Raw genomic sequence first — 21,754 nt, 5'->3', positions numbered from 1 at the left:
ATTTACCTGTCTTGTGGCAGCAGTTTATCTTTAAAATTAGGTCAAATGCTGCATTCTGAAAGACAAGTGTTTTTAAAAATTACTCTTTGAGTTTTATTGTCAATAGGAATATCAAGTCTGGAAAAGATGTAGCTAAGAAAAACAAAGGAGAGGAACTTGTGCCTCGTTTCTGCTCACTTGGGGTTATCAGTGAGAGAGGGGTTATCTCTGATAACCTTCCTTCACAAACAACTCAGCAATGTTGCTTAATTTATGACCATTTATAAGCTCAGGAAAAATATCTGGCAGAAAATGTTTGGGAAGTAGGGTGGGAAGTGTTATTTGATGGTCAATCTGAATTAAATTAGAAAATAAACTCCTAAATTTTATGGATTTCCTAAATACCTGCATGTGCACATTTGCAGATACAGAAAAAAGCCTTTTTGCTGTGGAGGAGCTTTGTATAAACTCTGTAATTATCTGGACCCTGTTGCAGTTTTCTGAACTTGTTCCATGGCTGATAAACTGCAATTTCTGTCTCTGAGGCTGGAGCTGAGGGTCTGACGTTGAGATGTTTTGGAGCAGTGTAGTGTTGCATAACAACAGTGTTTTTCCTGTGTAACAGTCAAAGTGTGGGAGTTGCATTTCCTCAAGATTGATGTCCTTTGAAGTATTAGGGGGTGGAGATTCCTGTGTACACGGCCAGCAAAGCGAGAGGATATTTATAAATAAAATTGCATTTATGAAACAATAGAGCAGAAATAACATTTGTAATTAACTTTGACATTAAGTTTAATGTAAGAGCGTGCCTGCTCACAGCTGGATCAGCAATCCCTGGACCTGCTCTTGGCCAGATATCACATCATGGATCCTTTTACATCATGTTTGGGCAAACTCCCTTTGGAGTCATTGTGCTGAGCCCATAATGTGGTCCAGAACATTGTCACCTGCCCTTTTTGTAATACAGCTGATGACTTTTGGCATCACAGGTGGAAACTCTGAATCAAAAGATCTAAAATATCTGGGAAATGGACTGTGAGTTGTACCTGAAAAATCAGAGTTCTTGTGGCAAATCGTTTTTCTAGCTGTGGAATTTGGGCTGGGTGGAACAGCCACATTGACACTGAGAGCACATGGGGGAATTCCTGTCTCCATGCCAAATTTTAAAATTATCTACTCATTATTCCTGGAAACACTAGTGAGCATCTTCCTATAGCATATCATTGCTGATATTTTTTCTAGTTTTATGTTACGTGTGTTGCACTCACTATCTAACGTTCAAATAAAGATCATAAAATTCTTGTTTTATTAACATCTGCTGTCACTGGAGATGTTGAGATGTCATGGCAGATCCCTCAGATCTTCCTGAACCTCCAGGTTTGCATTTCCAATGTGTGGTATTTTGAGAACTTATTCAATCCTTTGCTGAACCTGGGGAGGGAAGGATGTTTGGTGAATGTGAGATGGAATGATCATAACTCTGCATCTGATTGTGTGTGGGAGTCAATAGAGAGAGAACACAGTCTGGAAAATGTTGTTGGCTTTTTAAATGCTCATCATCATGGTTTGCTGGTGCTTTTTAAACCTCTCATTTCTTCTCTTTTCTTCTTCGAATCAGGGGAAGCTCATTTGTTACAGAACCCTTTAAGGACATGGTGCTGACTTTTTCCAAAGCACATAAATTCCATGGGAAGTTAATGAGCCTTTGGTCCCAAACTCTGCTGAAATCTTACTTTCTAAATCTTACTTTCTATTTCTAATGTGACTGTTGTACCATCTTCACAGGGGAGAACCTAAAAGTCACATGGAAATAACAACAAGCTTTTAAATCTCCCTTTGAAAACTCTGCTCTGTGGCAATAATAATGAGAATAAAAAAAGGATGGGTTGATTGCTGGTTTTGGTTACTTGAGCTTAGGGGTGTCTTTTTTAATCTTTTGTCAGACTTCCAAAGAAACATTGACATTGCTTGAAGGATTCTTCTGTTTTCCTGGCTTAAAAAATGCAGCAAGCAGCTGTAATTCAGTTTGGTGATGTTCATGACCTCCTGTTTCTGACACGAGTGCCTGACTGTGCACCCATGTGCAATGCGTGTGTGAAACTCTGCCCTACAGTAGCTTTCCTTTCCAGAGCCAGACTCCCACCTCCACACAAACCATCTCCTGGATGCTCTGTAAAACCTGAGCTGATGGATTAATTTCAGCAGTTGGAAATGTCTCATCTGTGAAATGGCTGTGAGCCAAGAATACAAATGGAGAAGTGGAAAGGAATTCCTGGCCTGCTCAGGAACTCGAGACAACTCTTGAAAGATGTAAAGCTCTGTTGTAATTTAATAACTTTTAGGCATTGTAATTTCATTGCATAAGGTAGATTTGATTGCTAATTCTGAAGGGCAGAATGTCACTGTCATCTCTTCATAAGCTGATTTAAAATCTGATTGAGGGTCATTGGCCCTCTTAGAGTGTCCTTAAACATCTGCCACATCTGCAGAAAATCTTTGGTGTAATTTCTGCAGGGGTGCCTGTCATAGATAGGCAGAACAGCAAAAGTGTATTTTCCCAGATTGTCAGCTCCACTCTCTGCACACAAGTACCTGTGTGAGAGTTTTATGCCAGGTACTCTGCAGTAAAGGGGAATTGCTTGCCTGGGGCTGAGCAAGGAGCAAGGTGTCTGCCTTGCTCAGCAAGCTGCTGAAAGCCAGGGCTTCCCTGGTCACTGTGGACCCTCTCCAGCCTTTGCCACTCCTGAATTCAAGGACTGAATGCAGTCATTTGTTTCAGTCTTTGATGTCACAAAACCAAAGCATTCCATTTTGTAATTTGTTTGAATTTTGTCTTTATATTGTCCTTCATGGACGTCACACAACCTGAAGCTGGCAGCCCTGAACACTTTTGGAAGCTGTGAACCATGTAAGGGAGAGAGAGAAAGGAGGTGCTCATGGATGTGTGCCTCAGTCTACCACTCTGAGCTCCTTGCTCTTTCTCTGATTACTTCTTTTTATTGGGACTTTTTTAGAGGTTTTCTTGGGTCACCATGGGTTGAATTTAGAGGAGTATCTGATTTTCTGTGGCACCTGCAGTGCCTCCCCCTGTGACTCTGCACTGCCTTTGTCTCCCTGGGCTGTCCCAGTCTGCCCAGGAGCTCTGTGGGTAGGGATGCAGGCCCTGCACGAGCACAGTGTCTCTCTCTAAACAGCAGTGGCCAGTCTGGATGTATTTGCATTTATTTCTAATTTTTAGCTGGAATCTCAGCTTTTACACTCACACTTAAGTAAAGTAAATAAAAAACGAAATGAATGGGAGTGGTGCTGGCTCTGTGATGTGCATCAGCTCTTCCCTCTCTGGGCTGGTGCAGCTTTGTGTGCCAGGGTAGGTATTTGTTGTGCACCCCCAAAGTGGAGCTTGCAATCCCAGCAGGTGGCAAAAGGGGAGATTTCAAACATGCTGAGGATTGTAAGAAAGAAAAGAGACTTTGGGTTATTGTGATCTCTGGGCTGAAGAGGTTAAAGTTGTGACCACAGCGGTCACTTCTGTAGGATCAGCAGCATTGTCCTATGGAATTCACCGTGCCCAGCCAGGCATTGTATCAGTGGGAACAGTGCAAGTACAGGACTTAGACTATTCATGGGGTGGTCTAACAACTGACATCAACTCACTGATTGATTTTATTTAACTAACTCACTACGGGTTTATTTATAGAATTAAAAGAAAAAAAAACGAGTAGGAGCAGCAGAGGATGTGTCATCAGTCATGCAATTTGCTATTAAAATCTGATGCTGTAGACTGGACTGGGCCCTGATGCTCATAAGTGTAGGAAATGTTTGGTTGCTGTGTTCACAAACTGCCCTGAAAGACTTTGGTGAATAAAGAATCCAAGCAAAGTTGAAAGCAGCAAAGCTTTTAATTGTGATACAATTTGTGCATTGAGGTATTGCAGTGAAGAGCAAGTATAAGCAAGCTCCAGTAACTGTTGCAAAGGCCAGTCTTCATCTGCCCAAGGAGATGATGCACAAGATGTGACCTAATAGATCATTTCAATATTTGGTTCCTGTGGTTCTGTCAAATCCCTAAAGACCTGGCAGCAGGCTTTGATCTCAAGACAAAGGGTGAAAGGAAAACCAAGGCTCTACATATCCTGTTGCTTTCTTTGGTGGGGGTAGCTTAAGAAATACTTGATTATTGCTGGGATTTGCCTTCTCATTAGAAAGACCAAAAGAACAGAAGCTGAGCCAAAAATTTCAGTTGTAAATTGACTGTTTAAAGAAATATGTGTGAAGGTCTCTGCCTCAACTATGAGTTTATAATCATGATGTCAGCGGAGCAATATAATAGAATAAGTTACATCATTTAAATCCCTGATATTTTCAAGGGAAAAGTCCTATAAGTAGTGGGGGATTGGCACTCCTAGTGCAGGTCAGCCTTCCCTCATCCTACTGACAATTTCTGGAGGAGATGCTGTGTGCTGTTCCACATCTGCTCATGGTTTATTCACTAAGTGCACCACAGTGCACTGAAGTGAGGATCTGAGCTTTCATTAACATCAGTGGGTAAAATCAGACCTGCAAAGGAGTATTTCCCTGCTGTTTAGATTTATTTTTTCCCCACAGAGGAGAGCCCTAAGTAAGGTTTGTGAAGTTTGGTGTTGCAACATTTTCCTCATTGAAGGAGGAACTGCAATTCTGCAGTGTGGTGGTGCACAGTAAAAAGTGTGGCCTTGTTTTCCCAGGTGAGAACCAGGCAGAAAAGTGAAATGATCTGCTAAAATCAGAATTTGGGGAGTCTCAGTTTCTAGTTTTCCTGTAAACTGTAAATGATGAAGTGAATGTAGGAAGCCATGGCCTCTTTGTGCAGGGACTGTGGTGGGGAGGAACAAGTTCCCTGAGTAGTTAATGTCAGCAGGCTGATGTAAATAATTTAAATTCAGTTGGGACAGAAAGAATTTCTGCCCATCAAATGTACCTAACAGCCATAAGCTATGTGAGGCTCTGCATCTTTCATCCAGCCATTTTTGTTCTCTTAAATACGCACACTGCTGTGGTCCCCAGGAATTCCAGTTAAAATGGGAATATGCATGCCAGGTACTTCACAGAGAGACAAGAGCCCCCCTAACCCATGCTTCTGGAAGCAGGTGATATTGAAAAAGGAACAGAAAGCGATATAAACGTTGTAGGTAATAATTATCCTGGCTCTATAAAATGTTTTATATACGTATTAAAAACTGTACATACCTTTATAGATGTGTATACACAGACCTGTATAAATTTCATTCAACACTGAATCCAGAATCATAAGCAGTGTTTCCATGGAAGAGAAAATTGTGGTGCTGGTGGTGACTGCAGGTCAGGTGGGTAAAGGCAGGAGGGAGGGCAGAGAGGTGTAAACCACTCCTTTGACATTAGCATACATTTCTTGTGCTGTGTCTGCACAATGGTCCCCCAGCTGGCTGTGCAAACCTTCAGCTTTTTGTTAGCAGCTGCTCAAAAAAGCTGAAAGCAAATCACAGAAGTGTCCCTGAGTAGCTGCTTCCTAGTGATTTTTTGGTTCATTCCTCCTGCGTGTTTGCTGCTCCTCTCAAATTGATCTGTTCTGAAAATTGTATCATGGTTGAATTCACATCCAACTACAAAGCGTCGAGAGGCTCGTAGTGTGGTCTGCAGGCAAGTAGGGGAAATTTTGTCTTAATCAATGTACAGTTCTCCATCCTGTGAAAGAAAATTAGCTGTGTAGATACAAAAGAAGGACAAAGCAGCCACACACTGCAGCTCAGAAAACTTTCCATCATTTCTGCTGAATAGGGACTCAGTGTTGCCTTTTCTATAGAGAAACGCTCCATTTGTTTCAAGGAAGTTGTGAAATTGGAGACCCAGAGGAGTTAGGAGGGAGGCTCATTAGAGAGGCTCTGTTGTAAGGAGCACTTCCCAAAATTAAACTGGCTGCTCAAAGGAAGTGCAAAAGTCTGCCCCCAGACTTGCATCTAAGTCTTGATTAAGATGTATGGGTCTCCCCTGGTGTGGGGATTTGTCCTGTCAATGGGAATGGCACGTTGGGAGAGCAGAGAGCTGAGTCAGGAGTCAGTAACTGCTGTGTCTCCAGCTCCCCTCCTTGTGTGGAGGCACAAGGAGGAAGCAAGGTCTGTGCTCTGCTCCTGGGACCCAAATAATGCATTTTTCAAAACACACTGGGCCAGGCTCTCCTAGGGGAGAGGAATCATCACTGATCTCATGGGAGGGGAGGTACTTGGATGAAATATTTCCAATCATTGTAAGATCTCTCCTCTTATTTCTCATGGGGTTTTTGTGCCTCACTGGGTGATCTGTGCCTGGCCTGCTCTCTGGGTTCTGCTTTTTCTGCTTTTCATGTAAGTGGGACCATTGAATATTAAGAAAACTGAGTTAAAGAAACATCCACAGTTTGGAAGGCCAATGTCTGTGTAGTTTTATACCAACTTGTGAACATGTTCCTCAGGCTGTGAGAATTCCAACTGAGGGTACCTCAGCCTCTGGACCCTACAGGTCACACCCTGAGTTCATCAAGGGACTCAGATCCACAAGAGACAGCTGAGAGGAGCAGGGGATCCAAGAGCACCTTGAAGCAGGAGATAAGGATGGCTCCCTGCAGGAGGAGGCTGAACTTGGATGTTCCTCACAAGTGACTGTAAAATAATTACATGTCACTGCTATTCCCATTGATCTGAGGCTACCAGCCCAAACCCTGTGTTTTTAGGGAGCTGGGTTATGTACCTGCCTGCAAACTTTCCAAAGGGAAAAATGGAGAATCAGAAAGCAGCTTTCATCAGGGCCCCACTGATTTGTCTCAGATGTTATTCAGAAACATGTGTTTGACATCCAGTCCATAAAAATAAATTGTTTCCTCTGTCATATTGCTTTGTGACCAAAGCTTGTTTTAAAAACTTGCACAATGTTTTTTTTAAATGCTCTGTTTTTAAAGTCAAGGTCTAAATTGCTCACAGTCATGCTGTTGGGCCTGTCAACATGCTTCATGCTCTAAACTGAGAAATGTCCTAAGTCAGGCCTAAAATCAGCAAATAAATATTACCACTGAAAATGACAATTTCCCAATGTCTGTAAGCTCAGATGGAGTCAAACTAATGGTCTGTCAGCAAAGGGCTTTGTAAGTACTATTGGTATGAACTAGACAGACTCCTAGCTTCTGCATTTATTTTTAAATTTAAGTACTGCAAAGAGGAAACATATGGACAATAAAAGTAAAATAAAATAAAATATAATGTGCTATTTCATTGAAATGATTGATTCAAATTCTATCTAGCAGATTTCTCTTCCCAAAGTACAGCACTGGAGGTTTATTGGCTCATCCTTTTGTCTTTGTGCTTTTTTCTTTCTTTTCCCTTGAGCGACCTCTCCTGTTTTCTCTGTTATCCCTCTTTCCTTGAGGAGGCTGCTGTACTGCACAGAACTTGTTTTACCCCCTAATTCCATAGAAGTGTGTGAGGAAGTACAGGTAAATCCTTCCAGACTCCAGCAAGTGTTCTTAGGATACTCTTTCCAGCCATGAGCCAACAGTGATAGAGAGAGCAGCACACTTTGCTGTGAGCAGGGCCAGTAGGACTTGGCAGGTGGGGTTTTTTGTTTCCCATGGAATCTCTCCCCCCTTTGTGGGACACCAGCAGTCCCATATGTCAATCAGACAGCCTAATGTGATTTCTGACCTCCTCCACCTTAGCCAGGGCTAGGAAGAATTACAAAGTTGTGGAGCTGCACTGTGTTCTCTCCTGGGCAGAATTAAAATTAGTAACTAGACAGCAAAGTTTCTGAATGGATTTTTTTCAAGTGAAGGTTCCATTAGTGATTTTCCTACAGTCTGAGGGCTCTAATTTGTTGAAAATTGAAGTGGTTTGTGGCAGATCTGAAGGAACCCTTAGGGACTTTGGCATCCACCAGTGTTAAGGTGGAGAAGTGCATAAATAAAGTGGAAATCTCTGTCTATTAAGTGTTGTATTGCAGACTTTCCGAGGATGTTGCTTCATTTAACACTCACTGGTTTTGTGCCTCTTAAACAGCTCATTGTTTAAGAAGAAAAGCTGCAGTCAGTAATAGCAGGAGGGAGCTGGGCTGTGGTTGGTGTCACTGTGGGATTTCCCCCAGTGCTGGTGCTGGCTGCATGTCCTTCCCCTGATGTTTGTGGAACTGGCTGGGAAGAAGCAGGGAGCTGACCCCGCTTAAAAAAAAATATTTAAGCCTCATCAGTTTCTTGAGTATTGGTGAACAGTTTGTATCATGAAACCAGGACCTAGGGCAGACAGAGGTTAAAACTTACCCAGTGTTCCCGATAGACTGGAAATAGAAACTTCTCCCTCTAATACCAATACCAGCTCTGGTGCCAGACCATCTCTCTGTCATCTAAACTGGCTCCAGCTTTGCTGCTGCTGCTGCCTGTTATGTGACCAGGGGAAGTGTCTCTGCTCCTTGTGCTCCCTATCACAGCCAACAATTTGCTTTTTTTTGCCATACCAATTAAGCAACTCCAAATTGGCATCCTGCTCATTCTCTTCCTTCTCTCCTCACTTCTGGCATTGCTCTCCCATCCCCTCCTGTGTGCTGGCACAGGCTTTCCTCCTTCTCATAGTGAGGTGGTTCAGGAAGTTGAACCAGCAGAAAACTCACACTGTCTTTGTCCCTTGCAGAAAGGTGGAGGAATTTATATACATTTATTATTTTTATATTATTTTGGTGCTTGTTTAACTCTCAGCAGTACCCAGTGCTGGGCTAAGCTTTAATGGAAATAGCCTTCCCCCTCTGTCATTGGTTTCCACTGAGGCTCTGTGCACCAGAAGTGCCAGGTGAGTGAACTCTGAGCCATGATTAGGGTTTCTGTGTAATAAAATAAATAAAAAGAAGGCATTTGATGCTCTCTCATTATGACTTTTTGTTTTTCCCCTAGAAGTAAAAATGAAATATTATAACACTCACTTGCCTATGTTTAGCACGTCCGCTGACTTGCCATTTTGGAAGAAGAACCAGTTCTATTTTTAGAGCTGAACTTCCTGTTTGAGCTCTCTTTAAGTTTGTCCTTTGCCTAACACAGGCAAACTCTTTAAAAAAATCTTAGTTAAACTGGGACAGTTTTGCTAAAAACAGTCATGTTCATGTCCAGATATAAACAGCAATAAATCTGCTTGGAATGAACATTACAACAAAAATACAATCTGCAAGAGAATGTATTTCCATGATGTCAGGACATGAAAGTGAAATTGAAGTGATGTGTTGGTGTGGTCGGCCATCTCAAAGCTTCTGTCTACAGGTGGATTTAAAGATGAATTGTCCATGTGGAAAAACCAAGCAGAGCAGCTGTTTTAGGGTAACTCCCCACAGTCACACTGTGTTTCTGCAATAAGCATCCCCTGCTTTAGCTCATCCAGACTAGAAATGAGCTGTCTTATTTGGGAGTGATCCCGCCCAAAATCCTAAATATTTTATGGTAGTTGTTATGCTTTACTGCAATAATATACCTTCGTTCAAAACTACCTTCAAGTGTTGTGCCTTTACCTAAAAATATATATAAATACCAGCATGTTTGGAGGTTTGGTGTTACCATAGCTATGTATTTCTTCAGATGTTCTCATAAGTGTGGGTACAAGATGTGTGGGAGTGTTGCAACCCTTCTGACACCTTCAGATACCCCTCTAGGCCAGAGGGAGCTGCAGGATTGCTGCTATAGTGCACATGTTGATGGGTAATGTGAGTGTAGTTGAAAGTCTTCTTCCATTTCCTAATTGCAAAGTATGAGGGAAACCAAGTTTTCCTCATTATGGGCTGATGATGAGGCTTCAGAGGGCTGAAAGGTTATAATTTTTATATTATTTTTCTATATTTTGCTGTTAAATATACTTTATGTTGAGACATTTTAGGAAACTATTAATTTAAATAATTAATTATTTTTAATCTTAAAAGAAATTTGATAACATAAATAAACCATAAGATTTTCACCAAAGTTATACCCCATCCCATTTTTTCTTGGACCTTGTATTATTTCCTTTCTATAATTGTTATTTTTGTGCTCTGTGTTTTCAGCCACCTGGAGTATGCTTATACTACAGGTTAATGCATTGGGATATAAAAAGTTATATAAAAAAGTAAAATGCTTCTTTGTATAAGGAATTATATATATATATGATATAATATTATATGATATATGATACATGATATATGATATATTATAATTATATAAAAGAGTAAAATATTTCTTTGTTTAAGGAATTTTTTCTATGAGCTTTTCAATGTCTGAAGCTTCTAAGAATCACTAAAAATGATAGTTTGGGTAGGTGTAAGGATACTGATTAATTCCATATCATGCCACTAAAACACATGATCTGCCTGAGCCCCTTTCCCCAGCCCAGCCTGCAGCATTAAGGCTGAAGGGGTTGCCCAGGCTGTCCCCGCACACATTTTGCTGTGGGCACACAGCTCCTCCCGCGCCTTATCACAATTCGGCATTTGCTATCAAACGATGAAGCTGCAGGGCCGCCGGGGAAGGTTCGTGTTTTACCCCACGGCAGTTTTACCCCTCGGTGAGGAGGGGATGCTGTGACCCCGCTGGGAGGGCTCCTGCTGCACGGCCAGACTGGCGCTGGGGACAGACAGACAGACACGGCCGAGGGGAGAGGGAAGGCAGAGCTCGGCACAGGGGATGCCCCCATTGCAGCACAGGGCACAGGGGGTGCCCCTATGGCAGGACAGGGGGTGCCCCCATTGCAGCACAGGGCACAGGGGGTGCCTCTATTGCAGGACAGGGGATGCTCTCATTGCAGCACAGGGCACAGAGGGTGCCTCTATTGCAGGACAGGGGGTGCCTCCATTGCAGCACAGGGCACAGGGGATGCTCCCATTGCAGCACAGGGCACAGGGGATGCCCCCATTGCAGTACAGGGCACGGGGGATGCCCTGCGGTTCCCTGGGCCCGGCGGGGCAGGGAAGGCGCTGGGCGAGGATCTGTGGGGAGAGCCGTGCGCGATGGTCGGGCTCGCTTCCCTTTGTTCTTCTGTGCCCTCTGGTGGCACTGAGAGCGATGGGATCGGGACGCGCCTCTTAATTTGCTCCTACCCTGGCTCTGAAATGCAGGGGATGTCGGGAACAGCTCCACTTGAGTACGGAGTTTCTGCTCGGATTCACATCCCTCCCCGTTAGCAGGGGATATCATAATGGTCTCCCGTGGGCAGCAGAAGAATACGTGCTCGCAGCTCCGGGAGCTCCGGGGGGATTAACTGGGATGCAAGTCAAAGCCTCAGTCTTTAGGTACAATTAACCCGCTAGCGAGGCTGGCAGATTTCCTGAGGCTCTGCCAAAAATGCTGCTTTACAAACCAAGGATTTTTTCCTCATAAGAAGCATAAAGATTAGGCAGAGCAGCGGGCTGGTCCCTCGGCGTTGGAGGTTGGTTTCTGGTTGTCAACACTGTATTGTACCTTCAGCACAGATCTCAATTCAGCCAGAGAGGGGTAAAATAATTCCCCAAGGTAGCTTTATCCTCTTAATGGACAGGCTTGATAATCATTCTTACAGAAAGGACATTTCCTCTTTGCTGTGGGGGAGTTGCACCTTTTCCTGCTGGTGCTGTGCTGGAGAAGAGACCACAGCCTAGAAAACTCTGGTGTCGTTTGCAGCTCTGATTCACACCTCCTGTGCATTTCTCATACTCTGCTGTGTGGTTCATGTTTGCATTGCTTCCACTGCTCCAAATATCCATGCTAAAATCACATCATGGAAAAGGATGGGCCATGCTGAAGGCTGGAGTCTGGCAGCTTGGATAACCTGAAGCTCAGGCAGGGGAAGACAGTGCTTCATTTGTTAGAAATAAAAAATGGCAGTTGCTGGACAACAGAGGATATGATTATAGTCCCAGCATTTCCCATTCCCTGTTCCCTCTCTGGAAAATTGTTAAAATATTTTATATGTGAAGGGAAGTGTGGGTGCAAACTCTGCAGGGGAGATCAACAGGAGCTTTGCTGAATGACTTCAGAGCTGGAGCCCATCATTCCATCATCCCAGAAGTGTCTGGGATGGCCTTGGTGAGCTGTGATTTGGGAAATCATTTGCTGGTGCAGGGAAGATGCCTTGTAGCCTTCATTCCTGGAGGGCAGTTCTCTCTCTGACAAGGGGACAAGGTTTGCTTCCCTGCTGCTCTTGTTTTACCAAGAAGCCCAGAAGACCCACTCTCTGTGCCAAATCAGCTTGTCCAGGGTGGGCAGTGGGAGGCAGGGACCCTGCATAAGTCATTTTTCCTCCAAAAGTTCATTTCTATGTGAAAAAAAATGTATTACAGCGTATAGAAATGCTGTACAATTCAATCTATGAGAATCTTTACAGTGTCTTGGCCATTAGACCTCTAAATAAAGGGAACTGATTTTATATATGCTATTGTCACCTTAATTCTAATGGGGATTTTACTAATACATGAGCTGGAGTAACTTGATATGTTTTTAAGATTTTAAGCAAAGCATAGTTCTCCTGTAGCTCATACTGATGGATTTTTTTTTCAACTTACATCCCTGCAATTGATTCTTCTGTCTCCTTCTTGCTGTTCTCTGTTCCTCTTGTCAGAGATGGCACTAGCTTGTTTCTTAGTTACTGTCTCTGTCATCCTTTGGGGATTCACTTGTGCTCCAGGAGCAAGCAGCAGGAGAGGAAGATGTTTCTTTAGGCTGTAAATTCCCCCAGCACCACCACTCTGCCTCTGAGTCACATCTGCTGCCAGAGAGGAAGCAGTGCCTCCTAATCCCACATTGCCCAGTCCAGAGCTCCCCTGGAAAAGCATCCAGGGAAGTCAAGGGTGAAGTGGTGCACAGTGCACTGAATCTTCCCCTGTCAGCAGGGAGAGACTCTGCCAGGCTCCAGGGGTCTGTTAATCCATGTCCGGGGGTGATGAGCTGAAGTGAGGGACAGGGGAAAAGAGGGTGAGAGGCTGCCAGGGTGACTGAGGCCCTGCTGGGACCTGCTGGGCTGCCCCAGGCTTGGTTGAGGGGTCCCTTCTTGGAGAACACAGTGATAGTGTGATAAGGGGATGCCTAGGAAGTGGTTAACAGAAATGGATTGTGGTGAAATGTGTGTGGAGCTGCTCAGAAATCCATCCTGACCTGAGATCTCTCAGCCTGCCATCACTTTTTAGGCCTCTGTGTGCTTCTTTCCCTTGCTCTTTACTCTCCTAGATGATATTTTTTCACCTTGTACAAAGAACAGGAGATAGAAGAAAGAGCTGGATCTTTTCAGGACAGAAGAGATAAAGCTGGCAGTGAGCCAGAGCTGCTGTGCAGTGGGCAGTGAACACCAGGATGTGAACCTGTAATTATACATCTCAAATTCTGTGAGCAGTACTCCAAGAATCATTATGTATAGGCTTGTTTGACAGTACTGTGGCTTAAGAGAAAAACATCCCCTCAAATTACTCTTTAATTTGGAAGTCAAGAGATTATCAATTCAAATCTTAAGCTCTTCTGCCTGTAATTGATAATCGTGTTCATTTAACAAACCTGCTATTGAACTGCTCCTCATACTCTTAATTCATCAGGTAACTGCTGATTTTTCTTTTGGAAAGGATAATTGAGAGGCCCTATGAGGTTGCTTCCAACAAAGCTGAGATCAGACCTAGACTAAAATATGGCAGAACCCAGGCTCAGCCTCGCAGCCCTTCAAATGCAATCTTTCAGTATCTGTGTCCTCTGCCCCTCTGGAGCCATTGCTTTGATCCCAGGCCCTGGAAGCAGAGATCAGGATGACTTTCATTAGGGGCCTGTTTAACAGGACTCCACCCCAAGCTGCTAACCTGTGGAACTGAAAAAAGACCATTCCCCTAGTTTAAAAACAAACACAACAAAACCCTCCAACCCATAACTAGATTTTATGTATGCTGTTTCAAACATTTAAGGACTCTTGTGCTTTTTCACACATAACTAAGCTCTCCCCATCCCGCCTCAAGGTGGCAACACTCCAGACAGTCCCAAGCCCAGTCCGAGGATGGGCTCCTGTTCCTTGGCCTTGGAATGAGGAGTTTGACTGACAGGCTGGTGGGACTATTCCAGATTTACACTATATAAATTTTTCTTTTTGATTTCAAGGCTTTACGGTCTTGAGTTCCTTTGCAGAGTCATTATCACATCTGTCACTGTCATTGCTATCAGGGGCTAAGGATGTTTGTAATGGAGAGCAGCAATGCAAGCGATTACTCTTGCTGAAATACTGCTCCCAAGCACATGATAGACCAGGTGCTGTAATTATTAATAATTCCCTCTGATGGTGCATCACAGCCCTACATTTTGTATTAATGCAATTTATTTTGAGTTATTTCTTTGGCGGTGAAAATTGTTTTGGAGAGATTTTTTGGAAGCATTGCGAGTTTGTTTGCTGGAATCCTCTCCTGGAAATGAGGCATGTCTCTCATGGGCTCCTGTTCACTCACACACAAATGAACTGCTAATTAGGATGATGAAATTGCTGGGAGAGGTGAAACCTTCCAGTTGGCCGAAGAGAAGATTGTGGATTAATCTGTGTAAAGCTGAAGGCTCGACTAAAACTGCTGCTCAACATTCTGGTGCTAATGAGACTTGTATGTCTGCCACTTGAGGAGCTGAAAGTAAGGCTTGTGGTTTTTGTTGAGAGATCCAAAGTGGGGGCTCACTCCTCTGTGGCATTTAGTGCTTTCATCCACTGGAGTTGGGAATGTTCAGCAGTTTACAGTATCCAGTGATGCAAGGCAGTTTTTGCTCTTTGTGGATAGTTTTTGTACATGAGCAAAAGCATCTTGAGAGACATATGGATGTTTAGAAAATTGCAGTATGATTTGGAGAGCAATTTGTCTTGCCTGCCCCCTGCTACCATATTGTATTACTTCTTCATAGTTTTTAATGTACTTCTGCTCACATCAATTCTCACAAAGGACGAAACTGCTCTCTCCATCTCTGTGAAGAACCAGGTGACCTGTTCAGTGTCACATTGGGCAAAAAGTCTATTCCAAGTTAGTTCCTTGCTCACTGTTTGAGCTTCTTAGGAGCCATGGAAGGTACTGGTCTCGTCCCCTTTTCCTGCAGTTTCCCTGCAGTCACTGAGAACCGATATATATATAGATATATAAAATAACACATATGTGTATGTATGTATACATTAATGAAGGCAAGGCAGATGCTCTGAAGCTGCTGCTGTGTTGCAGGAAGCCGCCGGATCGTGGATGTGATGGATGTGAACACGCAGAGGGGGGTGGAGATGAGCATGTCTCAGTTTGTCAGGTACTACGAGACCCCAGAGGCCCAGCGGGAGAAGCTCTACAACGTCATCAGCCTGGAGTTCAGCCACACCAAGCTGGAGAACATTGTCAAGCGCCCCAACGTGGTAAGGGAGCCCCTGGTGATGGGCTTTATTGCAGCTTCTTCCCAGAAATAAATCAGGAATTTAAACAAGGTGATGGGAAGTGCCCGGAACTCCTGCTCGTTTAGTGTCAGGATCTCATTTTTAGCCGAGTAGAAAGCTGGTCTCCTTGACAGTGGAACTTAATTTACAGGAATTAGGTACCTGATGAGCTGTTAATCATGCAATTTGCACTGATACACAGTTCCTCTCAAGGTATTTAGGGGAAACTTCATCCAAAATAAAATACCTATCTAGTATTTTTCCTCCTCTAAAGAAGCTTAAACTATCAGGAAGCTTGGACTCATTATATATGAACACTCCTTTTACCCAAAAAAATGTTCAGGGGGTTCCAAAGCAAAAAAAAGTTGGGAACATAATTGTTAAATGTAGAAATGTTTACATAATTAAATCAGCATAATCACTGCTATGTCAGAATTAGCAGTAGTGGAAGGGGGGAGATTTGTGCATACTTTTTAAAGGTACAGGGCTCTTGTGATTTTATTCCCGATGGAATCACTGGCATGAAACTGTGACCTTCTTAGTAAAGATGATTTAATTTATCTCTGAAATGTAGCCATGTGTGTTGTGCTAGCATATAGCTGGGGGTAAAACTACGGCTCTATGATGGTTTGTTTTCAGACACTTCTTACCTGATTTCTAAGTCCTTCTCTAGTTACAGCGGCAGTTTTTTCTGCTGGGGACATCTCTTACCCAAGCCAATAGAAACACCACACTTCTGCTTGAACAGGTCACAAATAGATGGCAGCTCTAATTGCTGATTTGTAGAAGTAATTCTTAACTAGACTCCTTTGTTCTTTTACACACAGATCACAAATTTGAATATTAAACACTTATTTAGAAGTTCATTCAGATTTTTGCTGTCATTCAGACACTTAGCGGGCAATTTGAAGGTGCTCTGGGGAATTTCTTGTGTTCAATTGATCCCGGTTTTCCCAAACACATTGTGCTCAGCGAGCTTTTAAAACATCTGTGCAAATTTCCTGGGTGCTTAGAAATGAAATACGCAGTTAGGTACCTGTTATCACGTGTAAATGGTTATTTCATAGCTGTTTTAAATAGCCTGAGTGCGCAGTTGTTTGTAAAACTAGGAATATTTAGATCTCACTGAAAGAGAGATCTGCATTCCCATGGGAGTAGAAGAGGGTGTTATGGAAGTCCAGTACCTAAAGTCAGCTCCCATATATTTGTATAAGATATTCCCTTGAATCCTGCAGAGTTTTGAGTCTAGAATAGGGCAGAAATACCTGATTTAGGTTTCCTGCTGTGTAAACTCTGGGTAGCAATATCAGAAGGTGGGAATTATTTCGGAATCAGGGCAGCAAGAAGTTTGGTTTTCACATACAGTTGTGATATTGATGGAATCAGTCCTATTTCCTCCTTGAAATGGAAATATTAGCATAGTATAATCCCTTTTATGTTTGCATTTTAATGTTCATAAATGCAATTTCTAGGCTGTTGGCTACAAAAATGCCAGACAGTACAAGAGAAGGGGCCCACATGTGCTCATGAGACAGAATTTGCACTCGGGTAAACTGACTGTAAAACTCTCCTTCCCCTGTGTTTTTAGGGGTTGAATCGTGGTGATGAAATTCTGCACCTCAACAAGTTGAGTGCACAAGTCTTTTGCTGAACAGCAAGGTTCTCCTTGTGAGCATCTGCTGCTGTCATTGGAGGAGTTTCAGCCAACAAGAATATGTCCTACCATGTGTTCAGGAGCTAACAGTTGATTTTGGTGGCCTTTCAGGTGGACTTAGTCGACTGGGTGGACAATATGTGGCCACAGCACTTGAAGGAAAGACAGACGGATGCTACCAATGCAATTTCAGAGATGAAATATCCCAAAGTGAAAAAGTAAGTCTTTAAAAAGCTCTGCTCTTGACTGCCTTAAATCATTTTAACTTTGCTGAATACAGTCTTTAATCAAGCCTCTTTGAAAAGTGCATTTTTATTTTTCAGTTTTGAGCAACTCTTTTTTTGAAAATGGCAGACTGACCTTAAGTAGTAAATTCTCTGAAAGGGCTGCCCAAGGAAATCACATCACATGGATATGTCACACAGATATGTCACACGGTACAGTCAGAGTCCTGCTGTAGGCTGGGCTCAGATCCTGCCCAGGTTCTAAACTGCTAATGACAGACATTATTAGCTGAGAAATGTTTTATGAAATGAGCTTGAAGTCCATTTTTAATGGGTGTGTGTGACTTCCTAGAAACTCTGTCACTGCCCTTCCTGCCAGTTTGCCTTTCCATTCACTTTTTCAAGAGCAAGGTCAAAGATTGGACTGACTGTCCAGGCTCAGGACCTGCTCAGGGCAGGTTTGAGACTGAACACAAGAGCAGTTTGTCCTGGTTCTATTTCAGCTCTAGGTTTTGGGCAAGCATAGGCTCACCTTGCTTTTTCTTCTGCTTTAACGTCTTCCTTGAAACTTTTTATGTGGTGATGGGGAAAAGGAACTATTTGGGGGCCTCAAAATGTACACTGCAAGTTTCATGGGAATGAGTAGAGCCGAGATAGGGGTTCCTTTAATGATGTAATGACCTGTATGGCTGATGAACACCAGGTAATCCTGGAAGCCCTTCACTGCTGTTTCTGTTTTATTGGCCAGACTGAATGCTGGCAGCATCCCAGGTTCTGCTGTTGAACCGACCTCTGATGTTCTGCAAATCACTCAGAACTCCTTCCAAACTGTAAAATAGATTGGTACTAACAGATACAAAGGAGTGTGCAGTCAGGAAGTGATATGTAGCATTTACTCTTGTTCTGTAAAAATAAACATTTTGGAAGGTAAAGGTCTCCATAAAAGAAGAGACTCTGTGACAGGCATTGGGGATTATGCTCAGCATCACTGATTTCAGTGCAAGTTAAAGATACTCCTACATTTTGAAAAGATCAAACTGCTCATTAGGGTAACTGGGTGTGGATTGGAGTCTCCAAGCATTTGGAAATGTCCTAAGTGACTTGCCTGAGGTCACACAATAAACCAGCAGCAGAGCAGCACTTGCTTCTCAAGTGGTTAGTCAGCTAAATAACATTATTTATAATTTGCCAGAGTTAAGAAACTGATTCATGAATCAGGGCCTAAGGATTCATGGATGGTACAAGGTAAGAAGCAAAGGAAACGATTCCTCTCCTAGAGCAGGCACACTCCAGATGCTGAAAAAGATGTAGCAAGTAAACAGAGTAAGGCAGAGATGGTTTGAAGGATAAGGTAGCAACATGACTAACAGAATTTAGCAGAAAAAGCAGAGTATATGCTTGCAGTTCACTACTTGCATCATGAAATGCCAGATGGTAGGTTTCAAAGGGATTTTAGAGATGTACCAAATCAACAGATTTTGACATGGAGTTTTTCCCATTTGTGGAGCGTGGCCTGGTAGGAAGGCAGGAGATGCCTGATGCCGTGGAGGTTGCTGTCACTGGCAAAGGGAAGGTGGAGGTTGACAGCTTGATAAACTAGTCGATGTGATAGGTACAGGGAAGCTAAACACTGAAAGACTGTGAATGCTTGAAATGTGACAATAGGGTTTGATGTTGGAAAAAGGAGTTACCAGGCATGAATGTTAAAGGCGAGGGTGATGCAGCTGGAGAGATGAGGATGTTGCTACTGAGTGTCATCTCACAGAAAGACTAGAGAAGGATGATTTACAGCACTCCTGGCACAAACTCCTCATCAGTCTGAAGAAGGCACAAAGACAAAACCAGTAACAAACAGTGACAGTCTGTGAGCACAAGAGAAGCTGTATCAGATCAGGATGAAGATCTGTAGCTCTCAGTAACCTGTCTGCTGTTGAGTGCTGGCATTGATGCCCTGGCAGGAGTGTAGGAATGGTGTGAGTGTAAAATGATGCCACTCCTAAAAATTAGCTTCTGAACTTTGACTGTCTGCAGTTCAGGCAGGGCTGTCCTGAGGTAGAAGTGGTTTCTGTGCACTCAGTGACTCTCAAAGAGATTGCTCTTCCATGAGCGTGTCTGATTTAAAGATGAACTCCTCAAGAGATTGGCTTTCTCCATCTTTGGGAATTCAACTTGATCCTTTCCTGTAGAGATACTGGTCCCAGCTACCGCTGTGAGCATCCAGAAGGTTTGAGCTCTTATTAAGGAAATCGTGTTCGGTTGTGGAGCCGCAAGTCAGTGCTGTCACTTGCTTCACACTGCCCATTCTTTTCTGTGAATCATCTATATTCATATGCTTTATTAATGACTGTTGCTCAGAAATGGGATCGATTCATTCCTTTCTCGTTCTGAGCATTCCCATAATGCTGAGAGTTTGCAGTATGCCATCCCCACCATTAACGTGTTCCCTACAAACAAAAAGCACTCCAGCGAGAGCGCCGCAGTTTCGCAGACACAGATGGCATTACCAGACACAAATGTCTGTCTTGGCTCCTGCACGTCGAGTTCCGTGCTGGGAGTGAAGTTAGAGAACGCTCCATCTGCTGCTTCGGGTACCAGAGCACCCTGCCCTGCGCCTGGACCTGCACCATTCACTTCTTCCAAAAATTCTGGGTAATGAAGTTATGTTTCTGCCTGTAGGTAATGGCTGCTTACCTCACAGGAGCCTTAGAGGACTGAATTAACTGGGGCAATAGTTTGTGTCCCCTTCTTCACGTCCCAGGGTGCAAGTTCCTGAGAAAAGTTCCTGCAGACATGGAATCCTGGATGAGAGTGGGAAGATGCTGTGTAACCAAGAGCCAGCAGAAAAAGGCAATGATATTTTAATATCAGCTTTTAGGGGCAGAAGCTTGTTATATCACCAACACCATTTTCAGGTAGCTCAAAACAAGCCGAGATTTGTTTTTCTGTTTAAATTCATCCAGAACTGAAGCAATCTGGATACAGCTGAGTCAACTTCCCCCCCAAAAAGTACTAATTTGATTTTTCATTTATCAAAAGAGAGAGCCCTGCTGAAATTATTATCCTCTTTATTAGGTTTTCTGTTTGTAGCCTTGCAAGATTATTTGCAATGCAGCAGCAGTGAATAGCTACAGTTCAGGACATGAAACAGTACCAGGAATTTCTAAGAACTTGGTAATATATTTGTGCTGTGGAACAAATGAAAATGAAAGCTTTGGTCAATGCAACATCCTTTTTACCTTCAAAATTCTTTCTATTACTTTAAATATCTAAGCACTGCTGTAATAGGTCTCTATAATGATGCTGGCCTTCAGTTAAGGATGGGGTATGTTGTGTGAAACATCTACCTGTTCACAAAGGAATGCTGCTCTGTTAGCATGTCCTCAGCCCCATTCTCCCTCTCCCAGGCTGTTGTTCAGCCATCCGTTCCTTTCTATTCATTCCTTTACTAAGTAGGGATGGATTTAAACAGATGCTAAAATGCTCTGCTGAGCTGTGGTCTAATTAGAAGCTGAGGGTGCCCCTGGAGACAGGGAATCGAGGGAGCTCGCAGGTCCCACAAGGCAACCTGGCACTGGTTTATACATGTGAGAGACTTGTCTGCACTTTGTATGCCATTTGTGGATTGCTTTTGATACAAAACCTCTATAAGTAGAATTCAGCAAAAAAATTTACACCAATAAGTGTGTGTTCGTTAAGACTTTCCAAGCTAGCAAAGTAAATAAAATGTGATATCTTCAGATCAGCGCATGAGTCTCAAATCCTCCTTCAGGTAGAACTTGGAGGAGCAGCATCACACATGTAACTCAAATAACCACCAGTGTTTACAACAGTTTGTGGTGGCCCTGGAGCTGAACAGCCTTGTCACAGGATGAAGAAATGAGTTGTGCTCTCACAGACACCAAACTGCTATTCCAGGGGCAGACAGGCCTGGCTCGCAGTGAGTTGTTGGCTTGGTTCAGTTCACTGTGATGGGAAAAAAAAATTAAAAATCCGAGCCCACCCCTCATACCCTTCGTGTTCCACGGGGGCTGGGACCGGGCAAGGGTGCGACGAGGGAAGTGTTGTCGCTTGCTTTGGTGCCAGTGTGGTCTGAGAATGTGATTTGCAGGCACTTCACAAACTCTGCGGTGCATGGCAGAAAACTGGCTTGTTATCTCGGTGTTGTTTGTGTGTGTGACTGACTCGGACCGTAACCCCCTCGGGGCAGGAGCCGGGCCTTTCATGTGCGTTTGAAGTGCGCGGGGTGCGGTGAGCACGGTGTGTGACGATTTGGTTCGTTCCCCCGGGCTGGGAGTGCTCGGTACCGCTCCCCAGGACGGGCACGGGGCGAAGGTTGGTCCCGGCAGGGCACGGGCACAGGGCCCGCTCCGGCCGGCTGCGAGCGGCCTTCCACGGGCAGGGCTGCTCCGGTACTGGGGTTCTGCGGGAGCAGGGGCTCGCATCCCCAACGGGGGAGCGGGGTCATCCTTGAAGGAAGCCGGGCTCATCCCCGCAGGAGCAGCCAGGGCTCGCCCCTAGGGAAGCCGGGG

The 21,754-nt window shown here is 43.8% G+C and overlaps 1 protein-coding gene across 3 annotated transcripts in view; it reads left to right on the top strand.

The window, feature by feature from the left end:
• KDM2B (lysine demethylase 2B) overlaps positions 1 to 21,754 on the top strand; it is a 104,754-nt gene that overhangs the window by 9,042 nt on the left and 73,958 nt on the right. For all 3 annotated transcript variants that reach the window (XM_005424021.3, XM_031059499.1, XM_031059500.1), the window contains exons 5-6: positions 15,151 to 15,329; positions 17,113 to 17,219. In XM_005424021.3, the coding sequence (XP_005424078.3) occupies positions 15,151 to 15,329; positions 17,113 to 17,219 (286 nt within the window). The remainder of the gene's footprint in view (positions 1 to 15,150; positions 15,330 to 17,112; positions 17,220 to 21,754) is intronic.

Source organism: Geospiza fortis, unplaced genomic scaffold (genome assembly GCF_000277835.1).
Source record: "Geospiza fortis unplaced genomic scaffold, GeoFor_1.0 scaffold145, whole genome shotgun sequence".
NCBI classification, from domain to species: Eukaryota; Metazoa; Chordata; class Aves; order Passeriformes; family Thraupidae; genus Geospiza; species Geospiza fortis.
Note: the sequence above shows the minus strand (reverse complement) of the source record. Positions and strands in the feature narration are given on the sequence as shown.